This window comes from Polypterus senegalus, chromosome 10, assembly GCF_016835505.1.
Source record: "Polypterus senegalus isolate Bchr_013 chromosome 10, ASM1683550v1, whole genome shotgun sequence".
In the NCBI taxonomy this organism is placed as follows: Eukaryota; Metazoa; Chordata; class Cladistia; order Polypteriformes; family Polypteridae; genus Polypterus; species Polypterus senegalus.
Genome location: NC_053163.1, coordinates 137,505,765 through 137,519,513, shown reverse-complemented (window position 1 = coordinate 137,519,513; position 13,749 = coordinate 137,505,765). Strand labels below are relative to the sequence as shown.

The 13,749-nt window shown below is 40.6% G+C and overlaps 1 protein-coding gene across 2 annotated transcripts in view; it reads right to left on the bottom strand.

Annotated features, from left to right (window-relative positions):
- ell (elongation factor RNA polymerase II) overlaps window positions 1–13,749 on the bottom strand; it is a 108,049-nt gene that overhangs the window by 21,571 nt on the left and 72,729 nt on the right. For both annotated transcript variants that reach the window (XM_039766819.1, XM_039766820.1), the window contains exons 5-6: window positions 3,729–3,982; window positions 1,057–1,181 (exon numbers count right to left, since the gene is read on the bottom strand). In XM_039766819.1, coding sequence (XP_039622753.1) covers window positions 1,057–1,181; window positions 3,729–3,982 — 379 coding nt within the window. The remainder of the gene's footprint in view (window positions 1–1,056; window positions 1,182–3,728; window positions 3,983–13,749) is intronic.

Sequence of the window (13,749 nt, the reverse complement as noted above, 5' to 3'; positions counted from 1 at the left end):
ATTGGCAGTGTTCCTTTGCAACCTTTGTCAATTGTCATAAAGCATTTGACTTAGTTGATCAAGCTGCCCTGTGGGACAGCCTGAGATGCTTCGTGGGATCCCCTCAAGGCAGCTGGATATCATGGCTGGCCTGTACACTGGTACTGCAAGTGCTGTGCAAAGTGGAGGCAGAACCTCTGCGTTTTTCCCCTTTCGATCCTGGGTGTGTGCTTGCTCCTATTCTGTTCAATCTGATGGCGAAGAAAGATTCACTGATCTTGACTTTGATGTGATTGTCATGGAGTCAATCGAGGCTCTCATCGGGGCTCTCGAGAGACTGAGCGAGGAATCTGAGTGTCTGGGCTTGCGAGTGTCCTGGAGTAAATGACTTCTTAGGCACAGCCATCAGCAGTGCATCTGTCTGCAGAGGGAGTGTCGACCGTGTCAAGAGGTTTACTTACCTCGGCAGTGACATTCATGTCTCTGGTGACTCTTCCTATAAAGTCAGTAGACTGATTGGGAGAGCATGGGGGGGTCAAAAGAGCACCATATCAGCATTACAGACAAAGTACTGAATTTAAACTTTTCATTAAAACTGATAAAAATGGAAGCCCTCCTTATGCTAGCTACAACTGTCTTAAAGATTTGGAATGAAGAATAATTAAACACATTCTGTAGACTTTAACTTCAGTCACATTCAAATATATAGAAAGGTCTCTAGCAAAAGTCTGGGTGCTAAATAACTCTGAAAGAGAAAAGAAGGAAAAACTCAGATCACCTTATGCACTATTTATACATAGAAAGAACTACTGAGGAAAAGGCCTAATTTATCCCAGAACAGAAATTCAAAAGCCAGTAAATTTCTGTTGAGTGCCGAGACACCAAATCAGCTGACGGAAGGAGGTGGTGTTCTAGCTGTAAAAAAACTTCTGGCCCACTGCACTTCCTGTTATTGTACTACGCCTGTGAAACAGTGTTGCCAGGAAAAGGTCTCCTTGTAAAACCTTAAGGAAAATAAAGACAACCTATCTTCAGCACATTCCCCACCACAAAACAGAGAAATTATTTTTATATTACCGAACAAGTATCCTTTTTAATAGCTGCTGGTCCCCTTCGGAATAGCCTGGCCAGTCTTTCTGTATGTCTTTATAAATACAGTCCTTCAATGTGTAGGTGCCATCTCTGCTGTTGAGGTTTGCCACCTATATATGCATATATATATATATATATATATATATGCATATAAAAATACATAAACATAATATAAATAAAAAAATGCATGACACAGCCAACTAGTAAAAAAAAAAAAAAAAGCAATTTATAAAAGCTGCATTTGGTTTAACTCATGTACTGTGACAGACTAGGTCTATCAATACATGATAGAAAGAAACTGGTACATAGCTTTATATAATTCCGATTAAAGAATTTTTTGCTTTCTTTGCAAATAACTACTATTTTGAGATTACAATAACTCTATATTTAGTAATACACATATATAGTCGTGGCCAAAATTTTTGAGAGTGACACATAATAATTTTCAAAGTTTGCTGCATCAGTTTTTATGATGGCAATTTGCATATACTCCAGAATGTTAAGAATGATCAGATGAATTGCAATTAATTGCAAAGTCTCTCTGCTATGAAAATGAACTTAATCCTAAACAACCCATTTCCACTGCATTTCATTCCTGCCACAAAAAAAACAGCTGACAATTACAGTGATCCTCTAATTAACACAGGTGACAGTGTTGACTCGGACAAGGCTGGAGATCACTCTGTCATGCTGACTAAGTTACAACAGAGAGGTTCAATTGTTGTGAAGGAGGATTCAGGGCGCCCAAGAAAGTCTGAGAAGTCCCAGGACCATCTCCTAAAGTTGATTCAGCGGCGGGATCGGAGCACCACCAATGCAATGCTTGCTCAGGAATGGCAGCAGGCAGGTGTGAGTGCATCTGCAAGCACAGTGAGGACTCTTGGAGGATGGTCTGGTGTCAAGAAGGGTAGAAAAGACACTTCGCTCAAAGAAAAACCATCAGTGACAGACTGATATTCTGCAAAAGTTACAGACAGGGATTGGACTACTGAGGCCTGGGGTAAAGTAATTTTCTCTGATGAATCCCCGTTCCAAATGTTTGGGGCATCAAGAAAAAAAGATCGTTTGGAGAAAAAAAGGTGAGCGCTACCATCAGTCCTGTGTCAAAGCCAACAGTAAGTCATCCTGAGACCAAGACCAGGCCAAGGGAATGGGCTCACTCACAATTCTGAGTAAGAACACAGTCATGAATAAAGAAAGGTACCAAAACATCCTCTGAGAGCAACTTCTCCCAACCATTCAAGAAGAGTTTACTGACTAACCATGCCTTTTCCAGCATGATGGAGCACACAAACCAAAAGTGGTAAGTGGCTCAGTGGACAAAATATTGAAATTTTGGGCCCATGGCCAGGAAACTCCTCAGGCCTTAATCCCATTGGGAACTTGGTCAATCCTCAAGAGGCAGGTGGACAAACAAAAATTCCAAGCATTGATTATGCAAGAATGACTGCCAGTAGTCAGGATTTAACCCAGAAGTTGATTGACAGCATACCAGGGCAAATAGCAGAGGTCTTGAAAAAGGGCCAACACTGCAAATTTTGCTTCTTTGCATAAACTTCTGAAATACTTGTAATTATACTTTAGTATCCCATAGAAACATCTAACAAAAAGATCTAAATACACTAAAGCAGCAAACTGTCAAAACCAATACTTGTCATTCTCAAAACTTTTGGCCACGACTTTACTTATATATTTAAATTACCACCACTTGGCTGCCATTAAAAAAAATAAATTTTATGATTCTTCCGGCTTAGAAATGTGTAACTACAGCCATCCCAGCCTAACAAATCCTAAGTATATCCCTATATTACCTTACATCTGAACATTACTACTTCTTAGCTCAAACACAGTACAGAGAAATGCTTCAACTTTAGCTCCAAGGCTCATTCCTGTAATCAGTTGTTTCTGAAACTCTGTATAGCTTAATATGTAAATTCACCTCAGCTTTATCGGTTGTCTATCCGCTTGCCTCTGCTACAGTACTTTACTGGGTTTTGCACCTTTATGGCTTACTTGCTTTACAGAAAATTTTAATTTTCATGAAAAACCTTGAATTGACACCGTTATAAAAATAGGCTACATGAAGAGCTATAAAAGCCAAGAACTGGTTGGTATAAAAAAAAAAAATCCTTCTTGGGGTTTAATTTTAAGTCACTTGTTCAGGTACACAAAACTTAACTGCTTTTTTGAACTCTTGGAATACGTGAATGAACTTGTCCAAATGATTTTTGTCTATTTAACCAGCTGCCAATAAAAGATGAACCACAAATGACAAAGAACACAACACCCCATAACCTAAGCTGGTCCAATTCACACTTGTATGTACATTTAAATTTAAGTGCCTGTTTAAATAAAAGTTGCAAAAGTAAAAATGGGAGAAAAACCAACACCAAATCCAAGAACTACTAATTTTTCCTGTACAACAATATCTAGACAGTGTTCTCAGAAAAAGGAAACCATACAATGCTAAAAAATTCTGACACAGCAGGAATACTAACAAGCCATACGATTAAACAGATTTAAAAGCTGTAATGATAGACTTCTAATTAGGAATCTCTTAACAAAAACCTTCAGTTCTAAGGACCAATCCTGAGCACTACAAAGCCACATGAACAAACATGTTTTCCTTTATTCTAGCAGTTATGCATCACATTCACCTGTTGCAGTAGGCTATCTAAAGTGTCTTTGTCTTGCTGCTGCAGTCCATCTTTCTGTAACCGCAAAATAAGCTCGGCCTTCCTATAGGGCTTCAGGGCAAGCAAGTGGATTACTCTGTCCTTAAAAGGTCTCTGCAGGGAGGCATTACTTCCTTTCTTCATGGCACTGGCCATATTGACTGGCCTTGGCTGTCGTCGAGCAGGAGCAATATCTGTGTTGCCTGGAGCTGGTTTACGGATTTGCACCTTTTTACCTGCAAAGGTAAAAAAAGCAATCACTCAAAATGAAACTCTTGATACATTTTGTGTAAGTCCTAGCATCATTGTTGTGGAAAGTGTATGAAGAGTGAAGAATGCTGATGCAGTGTAAGGATAGATATTGACAATACAGCAGTTTGTGAAAGTAAGGAAGTTCTACTATTTAGGTTAAATTTTGAGTGAAGACAGAGGTGTAGGTTCAGCAGTGACAAAGCAAAAGTTCAAGGAGGATCAGGAAGCTGACCCAAACTTTGACCTCTAAAGGTCAAAGATTACAAAGGATGTGTGATGATGCGCAGAATGCTTTATGAGACAGACAGGTAAATGATGAAAGCAGAATATGAAGGAAAAACCTGTGAGACCTTGGTATGGAGGAGAGAAGTATCGTGCTGAGGAGAAATTGTTGGGACACGTGGAGTGAAAGGCACAGGCTGAGTGGGTAAATGAGGTGCACCAAGATAAAGATGAAAGGAATAAGGCAATGTGAGATGCCAAAGATGTCATTCATGATGGGGTCAGATTCAGAATATGTCATACCCCAATGGATTCCTAGGTTTGTGAAGAGAATATTTGGTGGCAACCAACCGATCTGAATTAAACTGGAAAATGTCTGTTAAACAAGTGATGATGTTATTTGCATGGTGGAATTTATGACAGACATACAACTGAAATATCTTGCCAAATGCACAATAACATAAGGCTACAAAAATCTTCACATAACTGTGCACAAACACTGCTGTTCCAAAATTTCTAGTAGTATATTAACCATTCTGAGTAAACAGCAAGCTAATTATGCTCTACTTGTAGACCTCTGAAAATGCAAAGGAATGTCTCTGGCAAATAGCAGGTACTAGAAACACTAAAATAATAAATAGAAGATGGCAGGTAGGAGATTAAAAATTCTTTAAATTTTCGCCTGTACTTTGCACAAAAGAGAAATTACTTCATCATCTCTTCATTTTTGTCTTAGCTTTTATGAGCACCGACATCACTGATAAGCACCACCTGGACTAATAGCGCTACTTCAACTGAACCCAAATTGTGAACCTTTTTTTGTTAAAAATACACAAGTGCCACATTTAGTTAATTAGAAATGCAATACCAAATGCTTGTGATTCTACCATCCGCTTTGGCAGCAAACTGTAAAACAAAAATCATGTGTTTGTACAAGTATTTAGGACAAAAACAACATGTTTCATGTTTTAGTAATAGACAAAATGTAGACATGGTGTATAATGCGTGAAGCCTGAAGTCCAAATATCAAATACACTTGAATCTTTTGTGAAAGTGTAACAAAATAAGTGCACTTTTATTTAAGAATATAACTGCACAAAAAGAACTTGCGTTAGGGCATGACAGTGATACGCACCTAATAAGACTGCTTTAGTGGTAAGAAGTACTGACTTGTATTCAAGATGTTTGCTCTTCGATTCTAGACGCCTCCGCTTTGAGTAGTGAGCTGCTCTTATTCATACTATTCTAGAATAAAAACATACATTTGATTTGAGTCTGCAACAACCGGTGTAAATGTATGGTACTTGTAAAAGTTTGCTTCCTTATTTTATTATAAAGTTTAATTCACTCAGTCACATTCATGCGGCCGCCGATCTGTCACTGTTAGTTTTCAAATAAAGACGTGCTATTACAGAGGGGAACTCAGATGAGGATTCTATGTCTAAGAAAGAGAACAGAAGACCTCCCCGCAAGAAACGTTCACTCACACATAACAATGCAGCTGCACCAGGCTTAAAGGTGAAAGATTGCACCATTGGGATGCAGCAACAGATTACGTGTCACCCTGCCAGTCAATCTGCCCCACACGTGTCCTTCAAAGAAAAAAAGCAGGGCTTACAGAGCTTGCCAACGTACCATGTAAAGTCCAGTTTGTGATTATGTTTTGTGATGGTCTTTATATAAAAAACATTTATATGTTACTTATATAAAAGCCAGCTCGAATATTATTTACCTTGATTTATTTACTTATCTTCCGACAGCGTAAAGTCACAAGTAAACTTCAGAGCTTTCTCTGATCAACATGGGCATGCTGACAAAGTACATGTGTGCTGAAGTGACTTTAGCTGCAGGTGGACTGCAATATTAAGGGAGATTTAAGCTGACAAAGTTTGAACTTTAGGGTGGGTTTTAACACTAGAATTACCAGTCTACGAAAAAACTTGTAGATCCGGCCCACCTTAAAACCGTTCTCACACCTGTCGCAGAACGTTCAATTAAGTTTTTTCCCAGCTTGTGCCTTGATCTGGGAGTGACTGAACTGCTGGAGTTTTAGAGTAGAAATAATAGATCGTTATTTGGAACACATGCATTTCATGCGTGTTCCATTTCTACAGTAATCTGTGTAAACACATTGTTAAAATGAAAACTTTTTCATATTTTAGTAATTAATGTTACAAAATGTAGGCATAAACTATAGAACATGTGAAGCCTGATTTCCAAAGATCAAATAAACACTTTCACAAAAGGTTCAAGAATGATACAACAGCTTCCGTGGTGTAGCACTAAGATTTGCATCTCCGGGCGCAGCAGGCTTACTGTGCCTCAGAGACCCGAGTTCAATTCCCCGCTGGGGAGAAAGTGTTATTTTTTTTTTCTTTTTAACCATGGCCACTCTGCCTGCCTGCAAGCATCTGCTTTCTGGGATGTTTTTCTTTTTTTAAGTAAATGGTTAAGTTTAAAATGTCGATCACGGTTATTTCTGTTGATTAATTCATGCTTTCATTCATTATAGCTAATACTGCTATCAAGTGGTCACTATTTTTGCCTGTTGTATACAATCTATCTAGCGTCTTTAGCTCCACTCTCACTGCCCGCTTGCCTGCATAATTCTAGTATTAACTGGCTATATCTCCCTAAACGTAAGTTGCAGAGTAATGGTTTTCATATAATTTTGAAGCTTAATAGAGGGGAAAAAAACGATTTTAAAATTGGTCAATTTCTATTTAAAAAAAAAAAAAGCTAGCTTATGATGTCATGAACATCTCCAGAAAGTTTGGTCTTTGGTTTTTGAGTTGTTAGAGATATTATTTATCTGAAGTATGCATCAAAACCATATCCATTACAATGCTGTCGAATAGCCGTTAGTGAGCATGAAATGGTATAATACTGGATTTTTAAGGTCCATCAAAAGACTAAAGCCAGAATTAGCAGTGAAAATTTTAATTGAAAAAAATAAATATTCCAGTTAAAAATGAATAAAAAAATGTAAAAGTAACTAAAACAAAATAGAATTAATGGTAAACTCAGAATATTTTCAGTTTTTCCCTTCAGTTCACACTTTGGAGTTTGAAAGACACTGGCCTACTAAAAAGGGCCTTGAATTAAGTAGATCATATCTGAGATCATGCACACTTTCATTGTATGTTTACAGAAAATATACATCAACTAAACAAACTAGATGGACCTTTAGACCATATTTTTATATGAAACTCAATGGTTATCCAGGGGCAACAACTAACTTCTTCCTCATGCTACTATTAATACTCTGTGCTTTGAGTTCCACATATAAGCTCTGCCTGTCTGTCTTTTTTTTTTTTTTAAATTGGAGATTGACCAATCAATGACAAACACTGGTTTAGCAGTGCCAATTCAACACTGGTAAATGCATCTTCATCTCAATGTGTTGAGAAGCCAGCTATAGGTTCAGGATCGGAAAGGTCTGCTTAAGCCAGTACTGGAAAAGTCAGACTGACAGATCTGTTTGTTCTTGGGTATGTGTTTTGATAGCCTTACACAGCAATTTCTGGAGATGCACTGACCTGACCTTAAAACTGAGACTTGGGTGATTCTGTATTGCTGTCTCAGGCGCATCTCTTGAAGCACAGGTCTTCTTGAGATAACATTTGAAAGGGTCAAAACAAGACTTGTGATTGAATCTAAAACAACTTATCTACCGAAGACATTTTGAAAATGTATTCTGCTTAGTGATGTGCTGCTCAATACCGACATGTCAACAGTGTATTGAGCTTTCGAAGCTCTGATCTTCAAAGTGTCGCTTCAAAGCTCGTTTCAAATGTGGCCATCACATTAATTTGAGGCACGCTAGCATCAAGACATCGATGACATCTGTGTAATCTGAAGCAGATTTTGGTCAGCCAGTCCACTGCCAGATATCTTTGGCTCAATGCAGAAAAGCAGTGGCTATTCTGAATCTGCAAGGTGTTCTGATGAGAGGTTCAAGTCCTGCAGTTCATGTAGGTGGGACTCACATTGTGCATGATCAAAGCCAAAAAAAAGTAACAAAAAACAGTTGAACTACCTGTCTGTTAGCTAATAAATATGTTTGTAACATTGGGAAAGATTCACATGAGACACCAGTTCCTTGGTGTGGAGTCTTGTCCACCCAGAATCTGCAACAAATTAAATGAGCATATTTGGCAGCACGTATTAACAATCAAGCATTTATTCTACCATATGTTGTTCATATCAGAGAGGCTAAGAAACGCATCATATTAGAGTTTACAAAGCCAGCATGGTAATCACAACAGTATATGCCTCATTAAACGTTTTTAGTATTCAGTGATTCCCAGATCTGTAGCCGATACGTATTGTTGATTTCCAAAAAGCAATGCGAATAAAAGCAAGTGCTGCAGAACTGATTACAACTGTCTTCAAAACAGAATCTGTGCAATTGACGGCATCTTCTGCAATTTAGAGAAAGCCTTTGGACTTCTGCATTAATGAGACAAAAAAAGTTGAAAAGAAACTTTGCAAATTCATCCAGAGATGGACATAAAGATCACTCAAGTACTGACAAGGAGGAAAACCTGTATAAGCACATCTGAAGTCAAACTTTCAAAAAAACACCTGACTTTGTCAACATCATCTTTCGCTTATGATTGCATCTTGTCAAAGGCGCAAGTGGGGATGGGATTTGGGTATCAGTAAATAAGTCTTCCAAACTGCAGCACATTAGAATAAATAATTGAAGTAAATAGAATTATTGAAAGACTTCGCTTTTGCTGTTTCTGTATTCTTAAACTATCTTCCAGATACACAATCCCCTGCAGTCAATGATGCATTTAAATGTTCCCTGCTCCATTCCTGTCGAGTTACCCAAAGCATCAACATCATTCAAGGCATACACATGATATTTTCTTTACATATATTCAATATTAATAACAGTAGTATGGCAGTAATGAGAAAAAGCAAAAAATGGGAATATTTATGACAAGTGCCTGGACATCAAAGTGAAGAGGTGCCTTGTCTCCCATTACATGAGCTCTTCTGTCACCCCTCAGTTGCACTGGCACAAGTTACACCTGGACCAAATGCAATGGAGAAAACTGACAATGTACACCTTCAGAAGTGGAATAAATCCACTGTATACTGCAGCATTCTATTGCCAAATGTAAAAATACAAAGTATAACATTTCAGACAAATGATGAGTTTTGTTAATTATAAACGTCATAACTATCATGTGTTACTTTAATTTATTCTTACCAAATGTTACATAGATTATCTACCTGAATATTGGTAATGTTTATAATAATTCTGATTAACCTAAAATATAAAACACTGTCAAAATATATTCATGAACAAAGACACACTAGCCTTTAGAAAATATCAAAAAAGCTTGTGAGCTGACATTTATGACAGAATGCACTGTTAACGGCACTCACTATACTGACACGCTGACTATATTGTCAGTGAAAATTTAAAAAAAAAAAAAAAAACCCACTCCATACAAACTCACAGCCTCCATGAATTTTGATCTTATTATTAATTGTCAATTTCATATAAAAAACATTTTATGAAGACGACAAATCTGGCAATTTTTGCATATACAGCCTGAGAGACAGAATCTCAATGACACAGGGCTCGTGACTAGCAACGGATGATATGATAACAAGAGTTCCTAAAATGGGCACTGTAAATGTAGGTATTTCAGTATATAATTTAATAATGAAATGAAGTGCCCATCTAACGTCACTAACAAAGGCGGCTCACACTGTCATGCTGCATGTTTGGCTGAAACTGTTTATAGAAAATTGTCCTAAGAGGGAAGTGCCATATAGCGATCAGAAACAAAAACATTTAAGCATTCTGGACAGTAGTTTACGATATGTTTTCTACAATACAAATTTAGTATGAGGGGGGAAAAAAAACACCACAAAACAATACAAATTTAGTATGCCCTCCTTGGATCGAGGCCTTACCATGGCAGAAGGGCTCACGTGGTCTAGTGATCCTCGGAGCTATGTTGTTGAGAGCTACATGCTCCTGGTAGGGCTTACCAAGGCAAACAGGTCTGAGGTGAAGATCCAGACTAACTTAATCCTGAGACCTCATATGGAGTTAAACCAAGGATCGGCGTTTCCCTTACCCGGAAAAAGGTACCCGGGGCCCCAACCTGGAGCCAGGCCTGGGGGAGGGGCTTGCTGGCGCGCACCTGGTGGCTAGACCTTTGACCACGGGGCCCAGTTGGCTCAGCCCAAAGAAGCAACGTGGTTCCGCTCTCTTGTGGGCCCAATACTTGCAAGAGAGGCCATAGGGGTCAGGTGCAATGTGATATGGGTGGTGGCTGAAGGCAGGAACTCTGGCGTTTCGACCCTTGGTTGCTGAAACTGGCTCTTGGGACATGGAATGCTACCTCCCTGGAGGGGAAGGAGCCTGAACTGATGTGAGACGTTGAGAGGTAACGGCTACATAGTCGGGCTCACCTCTACGCATGGTCTGGGCTCTGGAACTATTCCTTTTGAGAGGGGCTGCACTTTGTTCCACTCTGGAGTTGCTGTGGGTGAAAGGCATGTTGGGATTTTCCCCACTGGACGAGAGGGTTGCTTCCCTGAGCCTTCGAGTTGGGGGGGGTGGGGGGGTGGGAAGGACTCTGACTGTTTGCGCTTATGCGCCAAATGACAGTTCAGAGTACCCAACCTTCTTGGAGTCCCTGGAAGAAGTGCTGCGAGGCGCAACTCCTCACATCAGCAACAACAATGAAACCTGGAGAGGTATGTTTGGGAGGAACGGCCTCCCAGATCTAAACTCGAGTGGTGTTAAGTTGTTGGACTTCTGTGCTGGCCATGGATTGTCCATAACAAACACCATGTTTGAGCATAAGGGTGTCCATAAGTACACTTGGTGCCAGGATGCCCGAGGTCGCAGCTTGATCGACTTTGTAATCGTGTCATCAGATCTGCGACGTATGTCTTGGACACTCGGGTGAAGAGAGGGGCTGAGCTGTCAAATGATCACCACCTGGTGGCAAGTTGGATCAGATAGCGGGACAGGCTGCCGGACAGACCAGTTTGTGTGGGACCATCCATATCGGTCTCAGAGGTAGTTAAAAAGTTCTGAGGTGGCGGGGCCCCTGGAGTGTACAAGGTTCACCCTGGGTTCCTCAAGGCTCTGGATGTTGTGGGGCTGTCCTGGTTGACACATCTCTGCAACATTGCATGTACATCGGGGGTAGTGCCTCTGGATTGGCAAACCGGGGTGGTGGTCCCCCTTTTATTAACAAGGGTGACCAGAGGATGTGCTCCAACTATAGGGGGAAATCACACTCTTCAGCCTCCCCAGTAAGGTCTATTCAGGGGTGCCGGAGAAGAGAGTTCAGTCAATGGTCGAATCTCGGATTCAAGAGGAACAATGCAGATTCCGTCTCAGCTGTGGAACACTGGACCAGCTCTACACCCTTGGCCAGGATCCTGGAGGGGGCTTGGGAGTTTGCCCAGCCAGTTCACATGTGTTTTGTGGATTTGGAGAAGGCCTTCGACCGTGTCATTCAAAGCATCCTGTGGGGTGTGCTCCAAGAGTATGGGGTACAAGGCTCATTGTTACGAGCCATTCAGTCCCTGTACAGGAGGAGCAGGAGCTTGCTCCGCATTGCCGGTAATAAGTCAAACGTTTCCTGTTAAGGCTGGACTCTGCCAGGGCTGCCCTTTGTTATCGATTCTTTGTTCATAAGTTTTATGAACAGAATTTCTAGGCGCAGCCAAGGAGCGGAGGGGGTCTGATTCGGTGACCTCAGAATCTCGTCTCTGCTATTTGCGGATGACGTGGTTCTGTTGGCATCATCGGACAGTGACCTCCAGCTCTCACTGGAGCAGTTCGCAGCCAAGTGTGAAGCGGCAGGGATGATAGTCGGCACCTCTAAATTCGAGGCCATGGTTCTCAGCTGGAAAAGGGTGGAATGCTTTCTCCAGGTTGGAAACAAACTCCTCCACTTGAGGCAGTAATAAGTATCTCAGGGTCTTGTTCACGAGTAAGGGAAGAATGGAGCAGGAGGATGGCAGACGGATCTGTGTGCCATCCGCAGTAATGCAGGCTCTGCAACGGCCCGTCGTGGTGAAGAGAGAGCGGAGCCAAAAGGCAAGGCAGTCAATTTACATTCCTACCCTCACCTATGGCTACGAGCTTTGGGTTGTGACCGAAAGAGCAAGATTGCGGCTACAAGTGGCCGAAATGAGTTTTCTCCGCAGGGTGGCTGGACTTTCTCTTAGAGATAAGGTGAGGAGTTCAATTATCCAGGAGAGACTCAGAGTAGAGTCTCTGCTCCTCCGCATTGACAGGAGTCAGTTGAGGTGGTTCAGACATCTGGTCAGGATGCCTCCTGGACGCCTCCCAAGGGGGGTGTTCTGGGAATGTCCCACTGGGAGAAGGCCATGGGGCAGACCCAGGACATGCTGGAGGGATTACATCGCCCAGCTGGCCTGGGAATGCCTTGGGGTCCTCCCTGAGGGGCTGGAGGAGAAGGCTGGGGAGAGGGAGATCTAGGCTTCCCTGCTTGGACTGCTGCCCCTGCGACCCGACCTCGGATAAGCGGTGGACAATGGATGGATGGATAGACAAATTTAGTATGACACCAGTTGTCTCCAAACACTCAAATATGCAGTTTAATACATTTTACAGTCAAACTTTACATACAATACAAAAATTAAGTAGGTGTGTGTGCCCCCGGGCCACCTAATGCAGCCTAACCCTCGATCCACAGTGGAATGTTTTGTTAAATGGACAGGAAAAAAAAAAAAACCAAACACTTTCTGCAAGGGGAAGATCATGGACACAACACACAACTAAGCTACTACCGTTCTTAGCAAAATGGATGTATACAATGTATTTTGTTTGACATAAGCATGTTAAATTGGGTGCATTAACACAGTAGTATCATTGTTGTATTCTCCTGATGAAGAAAAAAAATTATATATAGATGTATACTATATGATGTACGGTTTTGAAGAAAACTGAGCGTTGCATGAACACAGGACGATGTAGCCAATCTTTCTAGAGAGAGAGAGTTGATATGATAATATATCTTTGACACTATGTATCAAGACTAAAAAAATAAATTAAAAAAAAATCACAAAGCCACAGCAACACGAATGAATTGTCAGCAACTACCTGAATATATAAACTGAAGAGTGTAATGTCAATACAAATTACGAAATATAAATAGAGGAATAAGTGTCAAATGTTAGGTCCACTCAACAATATACAGGGCAATGCCTTTGAATGTGTTGAGGCTTCACAAAGCATTCTTAACTTTTGCATGTTTGCTCTGTGCTTCAAACCACGTTCGACTGTTCATTAACCAGTGAGCATGTCTGCTCAGCGCTTCAAATCATTGTTCATCGAGCTACATTTGAAGTACATAGAGCATCACCAAAATTTCAAAAACTTGACAGAATTGACAGGCGAAAAGAAAGTTTGTGGATCTGACCTGATCAACACATTTTAAATGATTGTGCCCGATAATACTTAGTGACAAGAAACAAAACTACAAATTAAACACCTTAAAAATTCCGACTG